Source organism: Colias eurytheme, chromosome 16, assembly GCF_061535395.1.
Source record: "Colias eurytheme isolate Ceu_HAF_F1 chromosome 16, ilColEury1 Martin Lab GWU primary, whole genome shotgun sequence".
Taxonomy (NCBI): Eukaryota; Metazoa; Arthropoda; class Insecta; order Lepidoptera; family Pieridae; genus Colias; species Colias eurytheme.
Window position 1 is genome coordinate 5,722,516 of NC_142995.1, and position 24,649 is coordinate 5,747,164.

The window sequence follows — 24,649 nt, forward strand, 5'->3', positions numbered from 1 at the left end:
ATAAAAGTAATCAACACTGGCAATTATTATTGGTTGAAATATTAATCATCCTTCTTCTTTTGAATAATGCCATGTACATTTTGTAGAAACTGCGTGGACTGTGTATATCAAACTGCTACTCTTGATAAACTAATTATTTAGATACTTCAGTTGTAGCTTTCACAGGATTCGATTAGACTGAACGTCGAGGCCACCGTATTAAAACACAATCAATGTAATAACACCAAATTTCTAATGATGTAGACCTCGCCCTTGTTGGTAATTGGAAACTCACATACGTGTAACCTTTTCTTGTATTCTAATACTATTGTGTTTACTAAATTTAAGTAATGTCAACAGCATTTATAACATAGTATAAGAATAACCTCAATATAGTGTAATCTAAAATTATTGATATTTGAAAACGTCGCTCTAATAATGTTATTGTTTATGTATCTAAACTGTTTCTATTTATAAATAATATCCCATTGTAAATTCTCATTATATTTCTATCGTTCATGAATTTTGTGACTAGATAATTATAAATCAATATATATGTATTATGTATGTTTGTATGTTTAATAAATACTTACCTAAAATAAGCATTTGTTTTCTTTTCATTTCATACCTTAATAGAAATATCCTTCTTATATCCTGTACAAAAGTTATTTAAAACCTTTATTATAATTATTGCAAACAAGGAAAATGTATCCTTTAATAACATAAATACGATCTAAATACATATATCTATATATTCATGGACCATGGTGACACGTTTCCTTAACAAAAAGGTTGATTTAACTCCACATTCACAACTTTACTAATTTGAAATATTAAAGAGAGTTTTTGTTGAAGCGCAGCAGCATGTTAAAGGTTTGTTGGGTCGTCCGTTACCGCAAGCCATAAAGTTTAATATTTGATGTTCTACATACCTACGTTATGTTATGCAAATGATATTAAATATGAAATAAAACAAGAGGGTGCGCAATTTACACGGTAATCCGATGTGTAATATTTAATTTGCGTCTATTCTTGTTTATCACTCCCACATTATTAGATTTTCATACGTTTTTGAGTTGTAGAGCGAGCGAGTGAATTCACTTTTTATCCTTTTATCGACATTTTAATGAAATCCTATAGATACACAATGCCAAAGTCAGACAGACACGCAGACACTTGGATTGGAATACATGTCAAATTTTGTTTCCGAATTATCGGACTATTAATTTCATACTGTAAAAAGAAAAAACATTTAAGTAGGTATATAAGAACCATTCGATATTTTTTCTTCGCTATATTTAAGTTTATATGAGAGTATCTCTAAACACAAGAAGTAAGAACCATTAAAAGCAACTTTAAAATCCCATACCAGTTTTCATTTCTAAATTGTGAGATAGGAAAAGCCAGACGGCGATTTAACGTGCATAAATCAAAACAGCTGACGCCACAGCAAAACCAGGGTTATCACTTATCATAGGGAATTTTCAAAATATCCGAGTCTATGAATTTTACAAAAATATTTTACGATAATAATTATGTCGTATACCAAAGGGTAAATGTGTAAGTACCCTTTACTTTACCATATAATTAAATTGTAAACCTACTAATATTATAAATACGCAAGTTTGTGAGGATGATTTAAATATGTATATGTTTTTTACTCTTTCACGAAAAACTACGTAGGTTATTTAGATTAGGTAAACCTTATTAAAATATTACAGTAGTATGAGTTATACATTAGAATAACACATGGCCTACAAAAAAAACTTGAATTGCTTATTAGTGTAGCTCCTACACAGTCACTTTAAAAAATAATAGTGCAATAATGAATACATAATTAGAATGCCAGAAGTAATTTCTTATTTACCTATAGGTAAACGTAAAGCTAGTCAAAGGTTTTAACTACTCTGTATCAAGATATTTAAATATATGTTTTTTTATACAGAGCAACAACCCTTGAACGACAGATGTCACGTAATTTGTGCGAGTCGATTACACATATTGCATAATATAATAGTACCAAAGACACATGGCATCAGTTACCTTAAGCTTAATTAATACATTGCTAACCACTAACTAGTGCCTACATATATCTATATAGCTTAGCAATATTATAATATGAGATTAATTTCACCACTCATGTGCATCTGTGATCAAATGAGTTATAAAAGGGCCTAGTTAGTTTATCCAAAACTGAAAAATCGCATTTCATAAAGCGTCATCGTTTCTTTCGTTGTTTTCTCTTGATAGGTATCGAGAACCTACTTCCATAGTTCGTGTAGGTAACACATGCAGCAACTGTAGGCAATAAAGGACCTGAAAAACAAGATAATTTTACATTTGTGAACTTTCCAAAAGTTCGCAATAATTTTAAAGGTAGTTCAATGTTTTGACAGTTTAAAGTAAACGGACTTCCTAAATTCAAATTCTTTGACTAAAAGTACCTTTGTAAAGATGAGCCTTTGAACTTTGAAACTTATCAAAAATTCTATAACCCTCCCTCTATTGTTACTTAGGAAACCGGAATGTACCAAAATTTTGAAATGAGATGACATGAAATTAATGAAACAAAATAACAAATAACTGAAGAAAAAACATTTATGTAATCAATATTTAATACGCAGGAAATGTAGGCACCTTTTTTCAGTATAGGTAAACTTATTCATTTGAGAATCCCTTATTTTAAAGCTCTTTATATTCACGTACCTAAGTGTTCCTTTCTTCATTATAAATCTTAAAATATCAAATTTCATTTTTACAAAGGCTGTCAAAATTATCAAATGGGAATAAAATGCGCTATTTTAATTCCGTATACCTTTCTCCCATATCTTCGTTGAGACGTCCCACAATGTTATTAAAAGTAATGGATCCATTACGGCGCTCTTAATTATGTTTCAAATTTTTATTACAGAGACATTAAAATAGAACACTATAAAATTATTCAAAGTAATATTTCAAGTGTTTAGTCTATTATCTCATAAGGTTTACGATTTTATGATAGTGGATGTTTCAGGAAAAAAAATTTACAGCTTTCATTTTTTTTTAATATAGGCCTACAAACCGTACCTAATTATAAATATTTTTCTAAATAAAACCAAGATCCAATCAGTATCTTAATTACATTTTTTTTTTATTGGGATTACGTTTATATTAATTGGACTAGCCTATATATACATATTATAAACATTAATCACCATTGTATATTATGCATGAATTTCTAGAAGTCTACGCTTCAAGTACTATGTACGTAACCACGATCAAGAAAGTTTGGTGGAAGTCATAGAGCAAGTTATATTATGTGTAAATGAAATAGGCGAAAGTAGGTAGGTACTAGTCTGTTTAGCTTTGTGATCCTTGAACTTAAAAACTTAACGGAAATTCATTTCTATTTTAGGATGGAACTATCTCAGATTTTAACTAAATTTCATATTTTAGATAGGAACTAAATTTAAAATATCAAAATTAAAAAATATCTAATATAAAAAATAACTTCCGTCAATCCCTCATGTAGAAAACAAAGTTGTAAAGATACCACTCAATAAAAGACCTTTATGATAAGGTTTACTGTCGATAAAACATACTTACAGAAAAGCTCTTCTGAGTTTCACTTTACACAACTTGTTTATGTGTACATAGGAAATGCGATTTTTACCTCTATCGGCTATGATGTACCTATGGCAATAAAATTTTCAAACGTTAAAAAGAGCTGCTCATTAAAAAGTTTAGTTTAGCAAAGTTTTATTCCTTGGATATCTGTTTTATAAATCGAGGTTTGTTAAGATTTTTTAATGGAATTGAATCCACCTTTTAATTATAACGCCTTGATTTCAGTGCAGTTTATCTTCATAACAATAATAAATATTTATATTATATTTTGAAACAAACCTCCCACACGGTTATAATTTATGGAATTCATAGCGAAAGAATGTCGAACAAAGGTGTATTGTTAAGAGGTCGCTTGAACAGTCATCAAAGCGCTTTAAAACGAAGGTCAAAATGCAAATGTAAGTAATCGAATATTTGAGCCACTTTAAATGGAACTTAAAAGGAAAACGCTAAGTGCAGAGGTAGTGCAAATGGAAATGGAATTGTGAATAATGAAATACTGAAAGTTATCGGGTTTCACTTCGTTGTGAACGTTCTACTCTTTAATATTAATAGATTTAAACGGAAAAACTAGGCCTTATAAATTATTTAGTGTTTTCACTATTATTTTTTTACGATAACGCCGTCAACTGTCATTGTTAAAAATATGTATTCATCAATGAAAGTGATAGTGTAATGGGTATTAATTAGGTAAAAGGTAAAAGACGTCGTTTAGGAGAGTAAATTCAAAAGTGCATAAACTTATAAGAGTTCAGTGATTTTAAAGACAAGTATTTTTAGAAATTGTTAGTAGAGTATCTATTACCGTGTTTCTCACTTCACTCAACTTTATAATAAAATTTTACCTAGCGGATATTACGAAGATTAACCTAAATATAAGTTTGAACATAATAGCAGTTGCAGTAGTCTGTACACAAGTATTTAATAATAAACAAAAAAGGCAATATAAGCGTGCTAGCAAGTATATTATATGTCGTGGCCATGGACGTATAAAAAAAGACGGACGCCATATTACGAACAAACAACGTGAAGCCACCATAGTAAGCTAGCGATCGTGTAAAGACAATAAACACGCACACACTCTCACCATAGTAAGCTAGTCGGCCGCCATTACGTCGTGAACTACCGACTGATTAACTGCGTCACAGTTTCACAAAAAATATTTAAAATGCCGTCTTGCGTGGTTAAATGGTGTCGCAACAGTATAATTTTAAATAACAAAACACAAGGGATTACATTCCACAGGGAAGCAAGTTATTTCTTTTATGTTTTAATGACAAAATTATTACGGTAAAATTTATAGAAAAAAATACAGCCGCCATTGTCATCAGGATAGCTGTTGCTATGGCAACAAGGCACACACACATGGATGTTTCGCCGCCATTACTAGGCTTCACTCAATGTTTAGGCGATATACCGTCCGTCTTTTTTTATACGTCCATGGTCGTGGCCATATCGTAGATTTGCTCATTTCATGAAATGGCCAACATAGTTTGATCAGATCGTTAAATCGTCAACGTTTCACGATTTGGTCATCGACATTTGGCCAGATCGTATAAAATATCTTAGAAAGTCCATAAAACATTAAAAAATTCAGAATATTTTAAGAACTTGTTTATTGTCATTTAAGTTAGTGCCGGGGTAGCGCCGGCGAATACCAGAAGCGAATGGTTTTTTCAATAGAAAACAGTTATGTTAGGTTAGGTTAGACTTTAATAAACAACGCGAAGCGAATCGCTTTTTAAAAAAGAAACAAAAATGGTCGCATTTCGTGAAATAGCCATCTACGTTTGGCCAGATCGACGATCTGGCCAAATGTGAATGACCAAATCGTGAAACGTTGACGATTTAACGATCTGGCCAAATTAAATTGGCCATTTCATGAAATGAGCAAATCTACGATATGGCAACGACATATACATATACGGTCGTTGCCTTAATTTTGAAACGCGAACAATGACTGGACTGTCGTCAAAGCTCAAAGGGAGCTTATTTTAACACTGCCTCTTTGTTTCTGATTGAAGCACCATATTAAACACGTCTGTTTGACGACGCGGACAACCAGTATGCACAAACACTATTGAGAGTTTTTCTGTTATTTATAGATAAGTTTTTCGTGCTTTTTATTTCATTTTAGAGCAACTGATTTATCTGCGTTAACAAATTTATTATCATACTTTGATATTTCTTATCGATTTTTGAAGAATTGATGTACCTACCTACCTACATGGATTATAAAATACACAATTACCTACAACAACGTAAGGGGTTATTAGGGGTAAGGTAATGTCTATGATGTAAACGTGAAATTGTCTGAAAATGCTTGAATCATGCTATCAAATTATCAATGATGCTCGATTCCCGTTTAAAAATGTTTTATTCATGATAAAAAATTTAAGCAGAGCTCTACCATCAAACGACGCAATTCGTAATATTTTTACGATATTAAAACCACCGAAACCATTTTCCCAAAAGATTATCCGAGATTTTAAAATGCCTTTGATATTTTTTAATAGTATGTACCTATACCTTTACAGCTCTTTTCATCTAGGGGATAACATTTTTTAAAGAATATCGTTACAACAAGGATTTTATTATCTCATGTTACAAGCAGTAATTTTCATTTTATTAGAATTTAGAATGACAGGCATTTGATTGCGGTCTATGAAAGGGTATGCCTTTCTAGATAAAGCCTATTCACTCTATCATTGAATAGGTCTAGAACTCTAGATGTATTCCTCTGGGAAAACAGTTGTTGGGTAGACGTTCCATTCCTTAGCAGATAAGTAGATGAGGGATGTTTTGTGCGCAAAATGGAACGTCAACTGCGAAAAGATGGTGGCCAGTTGAACGTTTTGATAAACTGCGGTGAATAATTAATAATTTTTTTTCTTCTTTAGCAGACAAGAAAAAGAACGGGACAGCATTCGTTCTGATTGAAATGAACACAAATCAATACTAATATTATAAAGCTGAAGTGTTTGTTTGAACGCGCTAATCTCAGGAACTACTGGCCCGATTTGAAAAATTCTTTCGGTGTTAGATAGCCCATTTAACGAGGAAGGCTATTGGCTATATATCATCACGCTAAGACCAACAGGAGCGGAGCAATGCCCATGAAACCGCGGAGCACAGCTAGTAAACTAAACAATAATAATATAATTATCTGTTAGAGCGTATACGCACTATGCGGGTAGCCGCATTGCGGGTAGCCGTCCGGCTGACCGCAAGCACAATTATGTACGTAATATTCATTTCTATGCGCACTGTACGGTCTGCGGTAGCCGCATCGCAGTGCGCATAGAAATGAATATTACGTACATAATTGTGCTTGCGGTCAGCCGGACGGCTACCCGCAATGCGGCTACCCGCATAGTGCGTATACGCTCTTAGCTTATCTGCAATATGGCATCTACTCTAGCCTAGGTACTAAGTTAATAATATGCAATGAATTATTATCATTACATAATTAATCTCTTGAAACACCTGTCTCACCTGGTTTAGATTTTAGATATAGAACGTACAATACAATAGTTACTTATAATTGCAATAAAAACAAAACCTCTTTTTTTCCATTGAGATATATATGTCACGGCTAAAGGTAGGTGAGAACATAAACTTAAGATTAGCCGGCTAAACTTAGGTTTATTTTCGACGAGGTGTTAATGTTAGTTTGTTCTATCTTTAGCCGGCTAAACTTAAGTGTAACCGCAGGCCCGTGGCTAAAAATGTCGGGGTGGGTAGATTTGGTTAGCGCCGGGCCGGTGGAGGGCTTGAGGGGCCCGCACAGTGCCAGAAAACACTCGCCCTGTTCCTTACATGTATTATAGTAACCAAATCTACCCACCCCGACTCAGGGCAGAAAGCTGGTGGCTAGGTTAGGTTAGGTTAGAACTCTTAAGACCCGCACGAGCCGAGCGAGCGCAGCGAGCGTGCTGCGGCAGCAGCCGGCGAAGTGCCAGAAAACACTCGCCCTGTTCCTTACATGTATTATAGTAACCAAATCTACCCACCCCGACATTTTTAGCCACGGGCCTGCGGTTACACTTAAGTTTAGCCGGCTAAAGATAGAACAAACTAACATTAACACCTCGTCGAAAATAAACCTAAGTTTAGCCGGCTAATCTTAAGTTTATGTTCTCACCTACCTTTAGCCGTAACATATACATATATGGAGACGTCACCGCCTACATCACTTATGTTCCGCTCAACATACGCCACATGACGTATGTTGAGCGGTTTTTTTTTTAATGGTTTTAAAGTGAAACGCATCAAATATGCCTTCGTGTGTGTTACGATATTGCACAAATAATACAAATAATACGGAAATGTGCAAAGGAATAACTTTCATCGGTAAGAACCTAACTACATAATAATTTTTAAAACTTAGTTAACTAGAGCAAAAAAATGGCGCACAGATTTTGTTCGTGGTGTCTCCTCCATACGTATAGTAATATTATCTCGATGTTTTTTTCGTAGGTTTTTTTTCAGCATTTTCGCAACCATGCTTACAAAAAAAGACTTATTTAAATAAAATCTAGTTCACACTCCTATTAGTCTAAGATCTGGAATAAGATCGCCCTTCAGCTATATATATCAGCAAAAAGCAAGGCACTTTTGACAGGCAAGTGATCATAGGCATATTTGTTTATAAATTAAATATCATAAAATATACGTCTCACCTGGTTATAAGATGGGTGAAGGGCGATCTTAATACGGATCTCTCACTATTACCAGGCAGTGACGACTGATGGCATCCTCACCATATTACGGTAAGTATATTTTTCTAAAAATACTAGCTGCTGCCCCCGACTCCGCCCGGGTTGACATTTTTTGTAATCTTTTCACATTGAGTATTATCTTACTACAATCAATGAGTCATATGAAGTGTAAGCAACAGGACGTATAAAAGGAATAAAACAAAGAAAATTTGATTTAATATTTTATTGATACATTTATTCATTCATTCATACAACACTTAAGACAAAACACACATAATTTACAGAAATTATCAAAGAATCTACAAATGGTTCAGCACGTGAATAACATTTCATTTAAAAATCTATTTCAATTTTGTACTAACTTATGCTATGACCACAATAAAATGGAACAAAAATATTAATGTATATTAAAACAATTAAATGATAAATAACTTGAATGATAAATATTATAGTAAAATCTACATTCTTTAACAATCAGTCTATCATTTATCATTTGTATTGTTTTCTTTCGCTTTTCGCAAGTATTTTTTACATTTACATTTTTATTCCATAAATGAAACGTTATAACAGGTGCATAATAAAAATGCAATTATTAGCTTATATTTTTCTTCTGACGTTGTCCGAAGGGCATTCTGGGCATACCCTTAGCTGGGTTCTTAGCTTTAGGTGACAATATTATTTCACTTGTCACTAGTTTGTCCAATGTCTGGAAAAAGCAAATAAATAATTATTAGAAATTAGAATCACGCTCAAAAAATGTCCGAAGTAAAAGTCTGCCTTCGCGTATAAGGCAGAGTTTTCTAACACAATAGACTTTGAACATTACTGCCACGAAATAAGGTATTAATTCCAATGAATGTTTTATACATTGCCACTCGGACAATTTTGACAACCTTTAACCCTTAATTACTCGCGTCCATTTAGTTACACTTACGCTCGCGTGGGGTATATTTAACCCCAATTTTAAAGGTACAATAAAACATATTTTTAATGACATACTTTTATTTTTATTATAAAAATTAGAAAGAGACAACATTGTTCTAAATTATAATACTATATTTAATCAATATAAATATAATAAACTTTTAGAGATGAAACTTTAAATTTAGGACCTTTTTATTCAATACATTTATCACTTATCATAGTGGAATGGTCGTGACAAGCTTGCTGGTGGAATTTGGCACACATAAATCTTATTTTTTTATTCTTTGACCTTGGACAGATATGACACCTTTTATAAGTTGTCGATGGACCACCTCTAGAAGTGGGGCTAGGATCCTGAACTCGAGCATTTTTTTAGCCGTTTTTGTATGGCCCTAGGTAGTGTGGTAAATATAACCATAGGCTATATTTTTGTTCGTCTGCCGACACACATAGATATCACACATTTGGTTGAGTTGTGGTCACTCTGGATCACGTCCTCGTCTACCTCATCTTCATCGGAACTATCTATGATGCTTTCTTCGTCGTCTTCCAAACGCTCAACAATCTGGTAGTCAGAAAGACGCTTACTTGCTATTTTAGGCGTTCTAACCTAAAACAAATAAACATAAAACAAAGATAAGTAAAAAAACGAACCATTTAGTATATGTACTGCACATTATAAAATAAAAATACACATACTCACTCGTCCAAAAAAGTTGCACGAATACTCGCGTGGGGTAATATATACCCCAGACGCGATCTCCTGGCACAACCACATGACATGGAGCGGCGCTCGCGAGTGATTCACGGCAGGGGAAGGTATTCAGGCAGCTACTAAGAAAGGCATGCAGGTAGCTTTAAAAATGGCGGAGATACGACGCTTCAAATACGCCGTGGGGTTAGATATACCCCACGCGAGTAATTAAGGGTTAAATATGCGATCGTGAGTACAGTTGTATATGGTACGTCAACTTAGAACTGTAAAAAATTAAAAAAACTAAGCAATAAATATACGTCTAAAAAGATCATTCTAAAACTGAATTTTAAAAATACAATCTATATAGTTTTAGGACTGCATTTTTATGCTATTTTAAGTTTAGTGTTTCGAAACATTGAAATAAAAAAAAAATTCATAATAATATGTATTTTTAACATAAGTCTATAAATAAATTATATTTAATTCAACAAAAAATTATTTGACTCTTAATTACCTGGTTATCAATGAGGCCACGATCCCTGAGAGCTTTCTCTATATCCGAAAATTGTTTGGCATAATCTTTGTTGCTGCTTTTGTTCACAGCTTCTTTAACTGTTGATATCTGTAATTAATAGAACATTTGTTGTGATTTAAGATTTTTATCTTATTTATACAATTTTGTCCGTACGTAATATACGCCCATACGATAAGGTTTTGTCAGCTGCTTGGTTTTCAAGATGTCAGATACTTTTATAGAGGAAGTTAATTGATTTTTTTATATTTATTTAAATTCAATTCACTTCTCGTTGATCTTTAAGCTTACGGGATGACAAAGGTATCAATAGTACATTATGCTATTATGAAGTGAAGGCAATATTATCATAAAAACAAGTACAAAAATAAATTTAACTTACAGTTTCTTCAAAGAATGTATGTTTTTCCATCCTTGGACTGTCAACATCCAGAACTCCTCTCAAGATTGGCAATGCATCATCTATCCTCTCAATTTTAGATAATGCCATAACCTGTATTGTTAATGAACAAATATTTCCATTTATTGTAATACAACAAACAACTGGACACACAATAACGCTCAAAAAGTGTCCTAGGGTAAACTCTGCCTATGCGAATGTTCTGGAGTGTTTTCTAATGAGCGATACATTTGACTTTTAACATTACTCGCGCGAAGTAAAGCGCTAATTTCAATGTCACTTTCGAATTTCGAATGATGGATGAAAGTCTAGTTGTTTATAATATGTCAATGATTCCACCATTGTATTCATTTCATATTTAAATGAAATATCAATGATAATATAAAACATATCAATTAATGTAGAAAGAAACGTTTTTGTTTTTTTAAACAAGATGAATAAATTCTCAGAATAGGCTTATTTGTTATAAGTTTGATAAAAGGAATACTAAAAGTTCTTACCTTTATATTCCTTATTGTAACATAGTGTGGAGTTTGCATCGCGACACATTCCAAAGCTACATGTGGCTCATTATTCTTCAATGCTAAAGCTGCAACAATTATCACATTACTTTACAATGTTCATGTAAAAGACATACAATTTATAGATCATATATATTGTGAGTTTGACATCTTAGTAAAGAAATTTAATTTTTAAAGAATTGAAAAATAATGAATTGAAATCAAAAGGCAGGATTCAAAACCACTTTTGCCTTATCGGGACGATGCCTCCAACACCAAGCAATTGAATTTTTTCTGTGGAAAGGAGGTAAAAAAACCCGAACAAACTATACAATTGAATTGAGAACCTCCATTTTTTAGAAGACGGTTTATAATTATAACTTACCAGCCATTAAAGTGCAAGCTCTCCTGAGTGGTACAGAACCCACTTGCATCATCTCATTCCACAATTTCTTCGCATATTCATAACTCTGCGCTGTGTTCTTGAACAAAAAAATATTAAGTAGACACCTAATGATGAAAAAGTTTTCATTAAATAAACTAAAAAAAAATCATTTATATTTAATTTTAGTATTTACTGTATTTGTTTTAAGTTCTTTCAATACATAAATGGTAAGGTAATAAATGCCTTTCTAATAGAACAAATATAAACTTAAATTTTCTTAAAGAATAGAAAAAAATATTTCTCTGGATTAACCTGTGTCTTTCACCATTCTTGAGCCATGCCTTGATCTTAATTATATCATATCCATTAAGGATTTTAAACATTATAAAAACTCAATATCAAATTCAAATTTGTTTATATTCAAACCTGTTTGTAGCAGGCAGCAAGCACCAATACTACTGGATATTTAGGATACTTTGTCATATTCAACTGACGCTCTTGAATTTTATCAAATATTTTGTACATTTCTTCATACATTGCATGGTTGTACAACAAATCAAGTAAAATTTGATATGTGATCAATTGATCAAAGAAACCCTCATTTGCTGGATCTTCGAAACTCTGGAATAATTAATAATTAATAAATATAACTAGCGGTCCGCCCCGGCTTCGCTTGTGGTACCTACATATTTAAACTATCCTATTTCTCAATTTGGATCGAACTGCACATGGTGTGCGAATTTTATTATAATCGGTTAAGTGGTTTAGGAGTCAATTGAGGACAAACATTGTACGAGACGACGAGTACACGAGATTTATATATATGTATTAAGATAATTCAAAAAGCTATTGACTATTACTAAATCAGGGAAAATGTATAATTTATAGAATTTAAGTTACAGGAAATATATTTCGATGAAATTTTGTTAAATTAGACCGTAACTAACTAAAATAACTTACTTTAATTGCATCTACAGGTGCATCAAGGAAGTAGAACATCCTCATCACCACTGGACCAAATACAAAGGACCCAAATCGGAATTCTGTTTTCTGTGTGTTAAATCTAAATAAAAATTAAATACATATAATTTGTTGTTTCAATTTTTATTTATACATAACCAATTTGTAAGTTCACATGAAATTTTTAAGAAACAGGTTTATTATTAACTAGAGGACCGCCCCTGCTTCGCCCGTGGTACATATTTCGCAATAAAAGGTAGCCTATGTCCTTTCTCGGGTATCAAAATATCTCCATACCAAATTTCATGCAAATTGGTTCAGTAGTTTAGGCGTGATTGAGTAACAGACAGACAGACAGTTACTTTCGCATTTATAATATTATAGTATGGATAATTAATTTATAGTGGTTAGAGAACTGCTAAATTACATAGTTTATTGTGGGTAATATTTTTACTTTTTTACTTAATAATAAAAACTTACTCTTACTTTTTAACCATTTCAAGCACCAAATTTAAATCTGAAGGCTCAGCCATGTGTACCATATTTTTTAAGTCTTCAGTAAAAATCATGTGCTTAGGATTTTGAACGAAGTCATTCATTTTTGCCTTAAAATTCTCAGAAAATTGTGCAAATTGTTCTTTGACATTCTTCCTTGAGTTTAAATATGAATCAACACCGAGAGCTGACTGAGAATACAGGTATTGTACTGATGGGTAAAAAAAGTATTAATTAAAGAAAAATCAAGACATGATGCATAGTTGTTCAGTGAGAAAATGTATATAATTCATACCCTTGGTTATGTGAATATTTCTAATAGGAGATAACCCAACATTGTAATTCCTAGAAACAGTTTTCATTATTATATTCATAATGAAAGTTTATTCTACTTGCTTACTCCAGTAATTTTTACCAGCAACGTATTGTCTATTGAAATTATATTTAGTTTTTAAAATGTAAAATTTGGATTTTGGTAATTGGTTTCAAATTTTCTAGGTTAGATTATTCCCCTGACAAGTGACAACTAAATACTAATGACCACAGAGTAGGTATCAACCGGTGCAAACTCATATAGGGAAAAAACATTTGCTAATAAAATATTGTCTTATGCCGGTAATATATTAACAAATATTGGGCTTATTGTATAAGTACCTAACACAAATATGAGGAATTCAAATATATGCGCACTATTCAAAATATAGCCGGTGAGGTTTGTGAAATTTATTTGCCGTGGGACTTCTTTCGTGGCTACTAATTACTATATTATCCATAGAGAGTAGACTCCATAGAGCATTACTCATTAATCCGTTTCGTTGTCAAACGTCAAATTGTTATTTTACCATTGATCAAACTATTTTCAATCTTCAATTAAATATTTACTTTTGGCAAATTTGTGTTAAATAAATGCTTGTAGGCCATTTTTAAATAAACAAAGTGATCTACAAAAAATGTGAGTTGTTACAACTTTAGAAATGCTATAATTTTTTTAAATACATCAGTGACACAAAACTTGAAGATAATAATTGTGATGTGTAGCTAATGGCCTGATAAGTACACCTATTTTATGAGAATTGGATTACGATACAGTTCAATAAAATAGGTAAGCATTTAAGAAAATACAGTTAGTAATTTTTAACCGTTTGTATTTAGGTATTTATATTGGAAACTAACAATTATTGTTAATATTTGTATTATAACTATTTTTGTATTGCAGGTTGTACTTCTGAGGCCCCAAATAAAATACATATAACTACATTTTAGCGGTCTAGGAGTTTATATTTTTTAAAAGCTGCAGAAATAGTGCTACTGCCAAATACTATTTATAGGTGTTCAATAGAAACTTTTACAGAAAAGGAGTCCTCTTAATCTCCATTTTGACGTTAAATTGTCACCAAATCATCACTTATAATTTCATTTGTGATGTGTAAATAAATGTTAACTGTTTTTGCACAAATGGAGACAAACTTTCCATTTATTCTTTTTAAAATTATTGGTTTATATTCATTATTATGTACATATCTTTCATGCTATCTCCATGTGTACTATCGGAAAGATTACAAAAAGGGAGACCAAGGATAAGTAATAAAATAAAATATACCCTAATTTTGTGTAGATACTGTCAACTTGAGTATTTTATATCTGAATATATTACATATGTATTTAAATTCACATTTTTATTTACAACTAATAACATTTTTCATTCCAATTTAGATAACAATGGATGGAAAAGTAAAATGAGTTGGAATATGAATGACCAAGCAACCCTTGGAATGGCACAAACTTTGATTATGGCAACATGAAAAGTTGAACAGTAATGTTGGCAATACAGATGTCGAGAATGGGTGGAAATGTAATCAGTGCTATAATAGTTAACATTACATCTTTTATACCTACAATTACACAGATTTATGATACCAAAACATGTCTTATATCAAATTGTGTTTTTATCATAAATCTGACTCCCTTGTAAACATGCTTGCATCTTAATAAATTTATTTTATATTAAATGACATCTTATTATTTTAATGTAGTATTGTTCTCTTTATTATCTCTAAGTTATTAAAAGTTTAATTATTATTGTTTACAGATTGGCTGCCAAAATTGTGGGAAATTCAAACACAAATAGAAAACAATATGTCAGACAGTTACCGCAAATATTCAAAACATGACAATAAAAGTTCAGAAAGAAGCTCCAGAAGAAGAAAAGATTCCAGATCCTGCATTAGTGATTCAAAAACACCACCTTTTTCATCAAAATACAGCTCCAACATTGATGATTTAATCAAGCAAAGAGAGACTTTAAAAAATGAACTTAAAAATATTACCAAACATTCTAAACATGGCAAAAGTCACAAACCTTCTAAACGTCGTAGCTCCGACAATATCAATGAAGATAAGAGTAAAAAAAGTAAAAGGAGTAAAAGCGAAAAAAATGTAACTGAACCAAATATTATTCTTGATAGAGAACCATCACCTAATCATGATTATTCTCAGATGGATTCTGAAGATGAAGAACATATTATTGAGCTGAGGAGAAAACAAAGAAAACAGCTTTTAGAGCAGCTAACAAATAAGGGAGAAATACAAGATCTAAATAATAAAACAGATACAGAAGAAATTTCTAATGAAACTTTAAAAAACAAAGAGGAGTCCACAATTTCAAATAAAACAAAATTAGAAGTAGAAAATAAAACTACTGATATGTTTGCAGAAGAAGATTTTTCAACACAACATAGTTCAGACAAAGTGACACAAGATAACAATAAGACCAACTTGTTATTGACAGACAACTGGGATGATGCAGAAGGATATTACAACATTAAAATAGGGGATATTATTAACAATAACAGATATACAATCAAATGTTTAGTGGGTCAGGGTGTATTTGCTAATGTTGTTAAAGCTCAAGATAACAAAACAAACAATGAAGTTGCAATTAAAATAATGAGAAATAATGAACTAATGTTTAAAACTGGACTTAAAGAAATAGCAACTTTAAAAGAATTGTGCAATGCAGACCCAAATAATAAATACCATTGTGTACGGTTGGAAGGCCATTTTATTCATAAAAATCACCTCTGCTTGGTATTAGAATGTCTTCATATGGATTTAAGAAGTGTTTTGAAGAAATATGGTAAGCACCATGGACTAAATATTAAGGCACTCACAAGTTACACAATTCAGTTACTATTAGCCTTGAGACTCCTTAAAAAAATAGGTTATGTTCATGCTGATATAAAACCTGACAATATTATTGTGAATGAAAAGAAAAATATCCTAAAGCTATGTGATTTTGGATCTGCTTCAAAAGTGAATGATAATGAGCCAACACCATATTTAGTATCAAGATTTTATAGAGCACCAGAAATAATACTTGGTATACCACATGGCCATGGTGTAGATATGTGGTCAACAGCTTGCACCATTTATGAAATGGCTACCGGAAAAATTCTTTTTACTGGCAACTCTAACAATAAGATGTTAAAATGTTTCATGGACCTTAAAGGAAAAATGCCAGCAAGATTATTGCGAAAAGGAAAATTTAAGGATCAACATTTCAATTATAATAATAATTTTTTATTGCATAGAAAGGATGAATTCTCTGGTAGGGAAAAATTAGAAGAGGTTTCATATGTGACCATTCAGAGAGACCTGTCTAAAGAACTGAAGAAGAGTAGAAAAGACATGTCAGCCAGTGAGGAGAAAAAAATTGGACAACTTAAAGACTTACTAGACAAAATGCTCATGTTAGATCCTGGTCAAAGAATATCTGTTAATGACAGTCTGAAACATCTTTTTATACAGGAAGAGATAGAAAAATAAATTGCTCAGCTAATTGAAATATATATATTTGTAACAAAAATAACATGTTTCATTTCACTCACCTTAATATAATTAATATTGAAGTGCCGGTCTAAGGCTTTAAAATTACTGTTTATCATGTGGTTAATTATTTAAATAATAAAAAAAATAACACCAGTATCTGAAAGGCCCATCGACTCTTAAAGTGGCAATATATTTTTTTCATCCCAAACCAAACCCACTCTTAACGTAGTCTAAACCAATGAATTTATTCAGCGAGAGAGACCCCGTCTCGACCAGCAGTTCTTATTCAATATATGAGAATACTATAGAATTTCAAGCAAATGATAGAAAAATGAAACAAACCATGAGTAAATTTCTTACTTTATTCGTTTCTCACAGTTGAAAATAACAAAAATATAGCTACGACTTAACTAAAATATCACTTAAATAAGGTTTCACATGGGTACATAGTATACATCATGTGGGCTATCACATTTTACAAAAGAAAATTGACAATCGCCTCGGATATTATAATATTTATTGCGAGAACAAATTGACGATGGAGCTTACTTTTGTCCATGGCATAATGGATCCTTGAACAATTTTAATTCTTTACATATTGACCTATTAATCTTTTGTGATCAAATCCTATTTATTACACATACAGAAACTTTAATGCCGGGTCCAGACTGGTGAAACGTAACATGCAATGTAACATGCAATGAAAGAATTCACCGTCCACATTGCTGCAATGTATCATGAAAGGTAACACACTTTGTAACAATTTCTCATAGTTTGGACGTCTTGCGCGCGCGAATTGTGCATTACACGCGCATGCTACGAGCATTACAAGCCGCGCGCGGAGCGATCCGAAATTTGTCGGTTTTTCGACGAACACAAAGGGGCAAGGAACACGACTAAGGGTGGTTCGTAGTGAATGCGCGTTATGAGCGCGCTATGCGTCCACACCAGCAGCGAACATGCAATGAAAGGCAGAATGTTACATTGCATGTTACGTTTCACCAGTCTGGACCCGGCATAATAGTTCATATGCTGCCTCTAGAGCCAATCTAAAATCTACACAAGTTCTTATACCCTTTTCTATATTTTTTTATAAAAACCTAAGACTAGTTAAATGACGACTTAGCTGCAAAACGTGTTCTGTCTGCTGTTTACTAGATATTTTATACTATGTTACTTAATTGGTTGTATAAATTTCATTACAAGCATACAAAGTTCCCTAGCACTGAAATAATTATAATCTACCGCCAAAGATTTTAACTGATAGTAATCGTATCGTTAAATTAATTCAGACAATGTTGCATTTGACTTTAAAATATAACTTGATTTAACAATTGCTGAACATTGTCTGAAAACGAATTTTTTTTTTAATATGTTTATATTTTAAGGCATCTTTATGAATCTTTGTATTCATAAACTTAGTGATGATGACCGAATATGTATTGATATTATTAAAATAATAATTGTTACAAAACCTTATTTTCATTTAGAGTGCGCGTAGCTTAATCTAAATACACCAGCTTAGCTGTAATAAACATTGATCTTGAGAACTTAAAACAATATAAAATAATAAATCAACAACAAAAATAAAATAAGTAGGTAAAACATCACAGTACGATAATAAAATTATTATAGAAAATTCATAGTACAATAATATAAGATTATAATTTATGTTGATTCAAATTGCAACATAGTTGTTGTTACTAAGGATTTATCCTAATTAAAAATACTGCTTTTACATATTTATAAAACAATATTATGTAAGTATCATAATCAATTTATATGGAATAAAATAAGTAGGAGCACATCTACCTGCACTAAAATTTTCAAGTTGAATGCACAAAAGAAAATTACAATAACAAAAAATCGAATTTTCGTATTCAACTCACTGCAATAATGTTGTTAGATGATCAGGAATTGGTTGCTAGTAATGTTATTACAAATCTGTAAACAATTGATCGAGTGTAGCTCATTCAAAGAAAAATACTAAAGTATTATAAATTTCATGACAATTTGGATTTCCCAATAAATAATGTATAATTAGGCTTGGATTCGATGTCCAAAATTACACACTTTTACGACAATATTAGAATAACCTTAATCTTATATGAAATTATGTGGATGGATCCATTACATACATTTAAAGCAGTGATGGGATGTAACAGTCTCAAGTCTATTCGATCACTGGGTACACTTATTACCAAAACAAGCTTTTAAACAAACACACAAAGCATTGAGATAATATTAATAGGAGACGACACCGCCTACATCACTTATGTTCCACTCAACATACGTCATGTGACGTATGTTGAGCGGTATTTTTTAATGGTTTTAAAGTGAAACGCATCAAACATGCCTTCGTGTGTGTTACGATATTGCACAAATAATACGGAAAAGTGCAAAGGAATAACTTTCATCGAACTAAATAATAATTTTTAAAACTTAGTTAGAGCAAAAAAATGGCGCACAGATTTTGTTCGTGGTGTCTCCTCCATACGTAGTAATATTATCTCAATGACACAAAGAGATTCTTCGAAGAAAAACTAGGACACGCAAATTTAAAAACTATACAGTAAATAATCGTTAAAATCTTAAAATAAGATATCTTTGGATGTAAAGATGTTATGAGGCTTACAAATGACTTAAAATTAATGGAATAATTACCACAACTCGTTCAGTTTGTAGCTGCAATCGTAGTGTTACTGTGGTAAAGATTCCACTGCTATTGTGTTATTCACATGTTCGATATTATACTGTTATTGTTATGTAGATAACATATTTTGATTCGCGAAACCGGTGTGCATGTCTATTGATTGGCCGGATGCTATTGAGTCAGGACTCTGTAAGGATGCACTATACATGGGATTCATTGGAGTCGTCCCACCTGCCTCGAATAGAGTACTGTCGTATACACTGTTGCTCTGCTAAAATTGACAGATCACTTTAACAATATGTAGTTTGCTTTAATATTTGGTTTAAAGGAGTTTTTCTCACAGACATATACAACACAAATAACTTATGTAAAAAGGAAAAACTAAACTACGTTCACATTAATTCAGTAAGATTAGGTGAGATTTGACTGGACCCCCTTCCCATTTTAATCATCTCACGTAATTTATGGACGTCCCCCAACATAAAATTTTCTTGCAACTATACCTGGTAAATGTAGTCAGAATCCGTTTTAAGAGAGCTGAAACTTTGCTGGTGTGGTAGAGAGACTTGGTCGTCATCCATTGGCTCATCCATTTGAGCTTTGTATGAGAACATTATACTTGGCTGTGATACACTGAAATTGTCAATGATAATATTAGTACAAGTTGTAATTAGTGTTACACAATTTAGTACAATTCTTCGAGAAAAAGTTACGCTATTTTTAACCGACTTCAAAAAAAAGGAGGAGGTTATCAATTCGGTCGGTATGTTTTTTTTTTTTTTTTTTTTATGTATGTACACCGATTACTCCGTGGTTTCTGAACCGATTTACGTGATTCTTTTTTTGTTCGATGCGGGATGGTGTCAAATTGGTCCCATAAAAATTTTATTCGGATAGGCCCAGTAGTTTTTATTTTATGAGCATTTTTGTCTGTATTTGTAAATTTTGCAAGTGCAAGTTTGAAGTCGGTTGTTTTTAACGCAGTTATTGACTTGTTAACATGTGTGAACTCTATGATTTGACAGTAAGGCCGTGTCCGCACTGCGGATATTTTCGCGCGTATTTTTATCCGCAATTCTGTAACACACTGAATAAAATGAGAGTATCCGCACTGGCGGAATAAAATCCGCCCGGAAAACAATTCGCTAATAATTAGAAGTCACAAATCTGTGATTTGGTGCCGATTTTTTTCCGCGCGGATATTTTGTACAGTATGGAGTAGTAGGTATGACTATCTTCGCACTGCGGAATAAAATCCGCGGGTTTTGCTTGTCAGTCGTGCTGAAACTGCTTTTCTTCGATTTGTATTTTCATAGGTAATAGCTGGATTCGTAGTAAATTATCGAATGATGTTTTACTTATCCTGTAATAACTGAAAAACTTTTGACTGTATTTTCGTAGCTCTTGATATTTTATGTAGCAAAATTCTTTCATTGGTCTGAAAGCCGTAAACTTTGAATCCAGTGCTCAGTTAATCAAAATTGATTGGTTATCTATTTTAGACATTCATTTTGTACGGCGAACTGAACCGAAATGACAAATTCCGCGTGGAATTTTATCCGCGGTGCGTATAGGTGTAATTTTGAAAAACATCTGCAGTGTGGACACGGCCTAACAAGTCACTCAACGAATTTACCAAAATCTCCATAGATTTTGTCTAACTGATTGTATTATGTAAAAAAGAAGACTTTGTACTCACCTGAAAAATTCGCTTAGGAACGTATGATAAACGAGTGGCGTATACAAAGAGAAATAAAGCCAGGTGGTAACATCAACAACACATAGACCGGGTTGCATCGAACCCCAAATCAAGAGACCCGCTCCAACTGCTTGTGTTATGTCAAGTAAAGCCAGAAGTAATACGTAGAAATAAAAGGAGAGTTTCGCTGGAACAAACAAATAATGGATATAATACATTACAGAATTATCTACCCTAATATTATAGAGAGGAAATACATATTTCATTGTTTGTTTGAATTGAATATGCTCCAATAGCACTGGACCAATTTTAATGATTTTTTTCCACTAAGCTACATTACTACCGAGTAACATAGGCTACATTTTATTTTGTTTTTATCCTGGGTAAGCCCGGGTGGGTAAGCCCGGGTAAGTATAACCGCAGTAATCTAAACGTATAAAATACACCTGAACTAATATTATAAAGACAAAACATTTGTATTTTTGTATGTATGTCTGTAATGTTTACATGCATAAACTACCAGACCAATTAAATTAAACCGTTATTTTGTTTGTGTCTTAGTAACTATATTCACAGTAACTAAGTATTATATTTGCATTACTTATTTCATAACACCCTTGCAAGTAGATTGTGTGGATTATGTAACAGATTTTATTATGTTTATATGTTACAAGAATAAAATTACCCTTATAAGGTTTGAGTATAAGGAAATGAAATCGGAAGAACGTGTAAGTATGAAATAAATCAGGAACTTGAATATCATTTAACCTACATTATAGAATGTAAGAGAAACTGTTTACATCGTGATAAAAAGAGTAATTTACTGTTATCAAACATATTATTACTAATAATTGATCATTTATTTTATTGTAATAATGTTTAAAAATAACATGATAAATGCCTAACTTAACCTTGACTCTATGTTATTAATTATTACTATTTCTATTAACTATAAATTAAAATAATTAAAATATTAACCTTGCAGCTCTAACAGGTCCAAGTACCTTTTCTTGTATCTAATTCTTATAACCTTGGCTCTTAGTTTTTACCTACTTTTACTGGTTTAAGAGACTACTGAAATAATGCTTCAATTCACATAACAACAAACTTTAACCCCTGTTTGATTTGTAGCAACCAAGATAAACAATTGAAGCTACTTCAAGAAATTAGTACAATATGATATCAAAGTAATAACTAAGTAGATAAAGCAAAATGTAACGAAAAAATATACAAGCAGCATTGGTACAATAATAATAACCATAAAAAGTGTAAATGATAGTGTTACAACCTTGTTATTTTTTACAATGACAAGTCATTGTGGACAAGTTAATGTCTAATAGAAATTTACAGTTACATAAAATATTTTATAAATTTCAAGAGATATTGAATGCATGAAGCTCTATATTTGTTACTTGATCCTTTTTGGTTTTAATTTTAAGCAATTGCATAGCTTCTATCGCGGGCCTTGAGCGCGGGGACCGAATCCAGAAATTTAGTAACGAAAAAACCTCACGCTCCCCACTCCGACGGGTGCGGAGGTGTGGCTTGAAGGCATAGCATGCAATAGCTTTACCGCGGCAGTCCCCAAGTGCCACATGTCTTTTTTTTTTTAATTAACTATCTAATTTTAAGTCACCTCATTTGATAAAAGTCTTGCGACTGATTGCAGATCACAATAGGAAAAAAAAAATTAACTATCTGAATCTAATAGGATCAAGCTGTAATAAGATTAACCCAATAAAAAAAACACACAATAAGACATTATGATAACATTACAAGCTATTATCGCCCTTCTGATATTTTCATTATAAATTTTTTCAGTTATTATCTCAATCCAAACAGTGACAAATACAACAAATTAGATATCATTAATCTGTTCATATGTTTTTGAGTAATGAACCTAATACAAAATTGATAAAGTAATGTGTCCTACTAGTATTTGTCCTAAATACATATCCATATTTATTTTGAATAAAAACATCTGAAAATTAACACTTACTTGGCAAAGCTAAATACTCTCTGATAGGTATCCACGGAAGGAGCAAGATGACTAAATAAATGATACCAAAAACAAGAGATGAGGTGAACCAGAAGAGCATTCCGCCGTGTCCAAACAAATCATAATCTCTGGTATCAATGTGGAACATGTCATCTGGCATTACAATTTCCAAAGTTCCTTGGGTCACAGTAAATGCCAGTGATATAAACGATGTCGCCAGTAAAACATATCTGATGCTGCTCCTACTATCCATGTGACCTAAAATAATGTCTTGTTAAGAATAATCTTACAAAATATTATTCAGTAGTATAAGCAGTAAGCCTTGTATGCACCATATACTTGAATAAAATCTTCTGAAAGCGTAACTTTTTGTATTCATGTGATTAATACATTAACAGGTCTTTTAAGATTGGATATATTTTGTTCTAGTAATTACAACATCTGAAGAGCATTCTCACAACGAAAATATCATATTCTATCAACATTAATAAAAGTATTTATTTAACTTACCAAAAGCAAGTCCAAAAATTACCACACTCATCTCAGTTGCTAGGAGGAAGAATCTGACAGTGACCCACAGGATCTTATCAATTAGACCTCCAAGGGGCATAGCTGCATTCACAGTCATGGACACTGCACATCTTATTAAACTGATGATAACATTTCCCCATACTAATGAATAAAAAGTCAGAAAAATCGGACTACTAGTAGCACGCAATTTTAACTGAGCTTTATTAAATCTAACCACTAAGAATAGCACGAAAAGGGCGTTCGGTATCAATATAATTAAATCCCAAATACGAACCCTGTAAACAAATATTACATACATTAGAACATATTGTGTACAACATAAATCTATGCAAAATAATATGACGTTAATCACCTTGAGTTGTTTATCTCGTAATACAAAACATATTTGCAAAAAGTATCTTCTTTCACTGGTGGGAAATCAGTACCGTTTATACCAAACATTTTTACACTTTTAATGCTTGGCCATTTAGTTTGTTACGAAATTATGTTAAGGTTCGTGGAAAGGAATCATCACTTGCACCACAATAATCAAATTAGTAGATAGTAAATAGCGTCAGCTCTCGTCTGGCATTATAAGATATTGAATTTTTTGCTTTTTATCTTGTGCGAATCCTTTTACTTTCTCCCTTTTTACTAAATTTATATGCGACGACTGACGAAACAAAAAAGACACAATAAACCATAAATAAAATGTGTTTGTTTGTCAAAAATCAAAATGTTCTTTTAACCACAGAGCATAG

General features: G+C 32.1%; 3 protein-coding genes across 13 annotated transcripts; 1 reads left to right on the top strand and 2 right to left on the bottom strand.

The window, feature by feature from the left end:
• Positions 1 to 8,514: 8,514 nt before the first annotated feature.
• Positions 8,515 to 13,726, bottom strand: LOC149901793 (pentatricopeptide repeat-containing protein 2, mitochondrial-like). The gene is made up of 9 exons (XM_090110842.1): positions 13,495 to 13,726; positions 13,191 to 13,410; positions 12,705 to 12,807; positions 12,171 to 12,365; positions 11,745 to 11,841; positions 11,360 to 11,448; positions 10,842 to 10,952; positions 10,442 to 10,549; positions 8,515 to 9,012 (listed from the first exon to the last, which is right to left on the bottom strand). Exons 1-9 carry the CDS (start codon positions 13,571 to 13,573, stop codon positions 8,899 to 8,901), a joined length of 1,116 nt encoding a protein of 371 aa, XP_089966968.1. The 5' UTR covers positions 13,574 to 13,726; the 3' UTR covers positions 8,515 to 8,898.
• A 283-nt stretch (positions 13,727 to 14,009) lies between these two features.
• LOC149901794 (serine/threonine-protein kinase PRP4 homolog) lies at positions 14,010 to 17,068 on the top strand. Of its 10 annotated transcripts, XM_090110809.1 has the most exons (5): positions 14,021 to 14,151; positions 14,238 to 14,301; positions 14,416 to 14,780; positions 14,913 to 15,051; positions 15,289 to 17,068. In XM_090110809.1, exon 5 carries the CDS (start codon positions 15,336 to 15,338, stop codon positions 17,022 to 17,024), a length of 1,689 nt encoding a protein of 562 aa, XP_089966935.1. In that variant the 5' UTR covers positions 14,021 to 14,151; positions 14,238 to 14,301; positions 14,416 to 14,780; positions 14,913 to 15,051; positions 15,289 to 15,335; the 3' UTR covers positions 17,025 to 17,068. The 10 variants fall into 10 exon arrangements, 9 of the variants coding, with proteins under 9 accessions (XP_089966932.1, XP_089966936.1, XP_089966933.1 ...); XM_090110806.1 differs by having other exon boundaries at positions 14,010 to 14,301; XM_090110810.1 differs by lacking the exon at positions 14,238 to 14,301 and having other exon boundaries at positions 14,010 to 14,151.
• A 2,477-nt stretch (positions 17,069 to 19,545) lies between these two features.
• Positions 19,546 to 24,616, bottom strand: LOC149901795 (transmembrane protein adipocyte-associated 1 homolog). 2 transcript variants are annotated; one of them, XM_090111263.1, is made up of 6 exons: positions 24,262 to 24,616; positions 23,889 to 24,184; positions 23,379 to 23,636; positions 21,380 to 21,566; positions 20,184 to 20,313; positions 19,546 to 19,948 (listed from the first exon to the last, which is right to left on the bottom strand). In XM_090111263.1, exons 1-6 carry the CDS (start codon positions 24,348 to 24,350, stop codon positions 19,790 to 19,792), a joined length of 1,119 nt encoding a protein of 372 aa, XP_089967389.1. In that variant the 5' UTR covers positions 24,351 to 24,616; the 3' UTR covers positions 19,546 to 19,789. The 2 variants fall into 2 exon arrangements, with proteins under 2 accessions (XP_089967389.1, XP_089967388.1); XM_090111262.1 differs by having other exon boundaries at positions 19,546 to 19,951; positions 24,262 to 24,614.
• Between the last annotated feature and the right edge of the window lie 33 nt (positions 24,617 to 24,649).

Coding starts and splice junctions, on each gene's coding strand:
- LOC149901793 (XM_090110842.1), bottom strand. CDS start 13,573: ATGAATATAATAATGAAAACTGTTTCTAGGAATTACAATGTTGGGTTA. Junction 12,366..12,704: donor CACCTGTAGATGCAATTAAA/GTAAGTTATTTT, acceptor TAATTATTCCAG/AGTTTCGAAGATCCAGCAAA. Junction 10,550..10,841: donor ATACATTCTTTGAAGAAACT/GTAAGTTAAATT, acceptor TATTAATTACAG/ATATCAACAGTTAAAGAAGC.
- LOC149901794 (XM_090110806.1), top strand. CDS start 15,336: ATGTCAGACAGTTACCGCAAATATTCAAAACATGACAATAAAAGTTCA.
- LOC149901795 (XM_090111262.1), bottom strand. CDS start 24,350: ATGTTTGGTATAAACGGTACTGATTTCCCACCAGTGAAAGAAGATACT. Junction 21,567..23,378: donor AGAGTATTTAGCTTTGCCAA/GTAAGTGTTAAT, acceptor TGTTTGTTCCAG/CGAAACTCTCCTTTTATTTC. Junction 20,314..21,379: donor TTCCTAAGCGAATTTTTCAG/GTGAGTACAAAG, acceptor TGACAATTTCAG/TGTATCACAGCCAAGTATAA.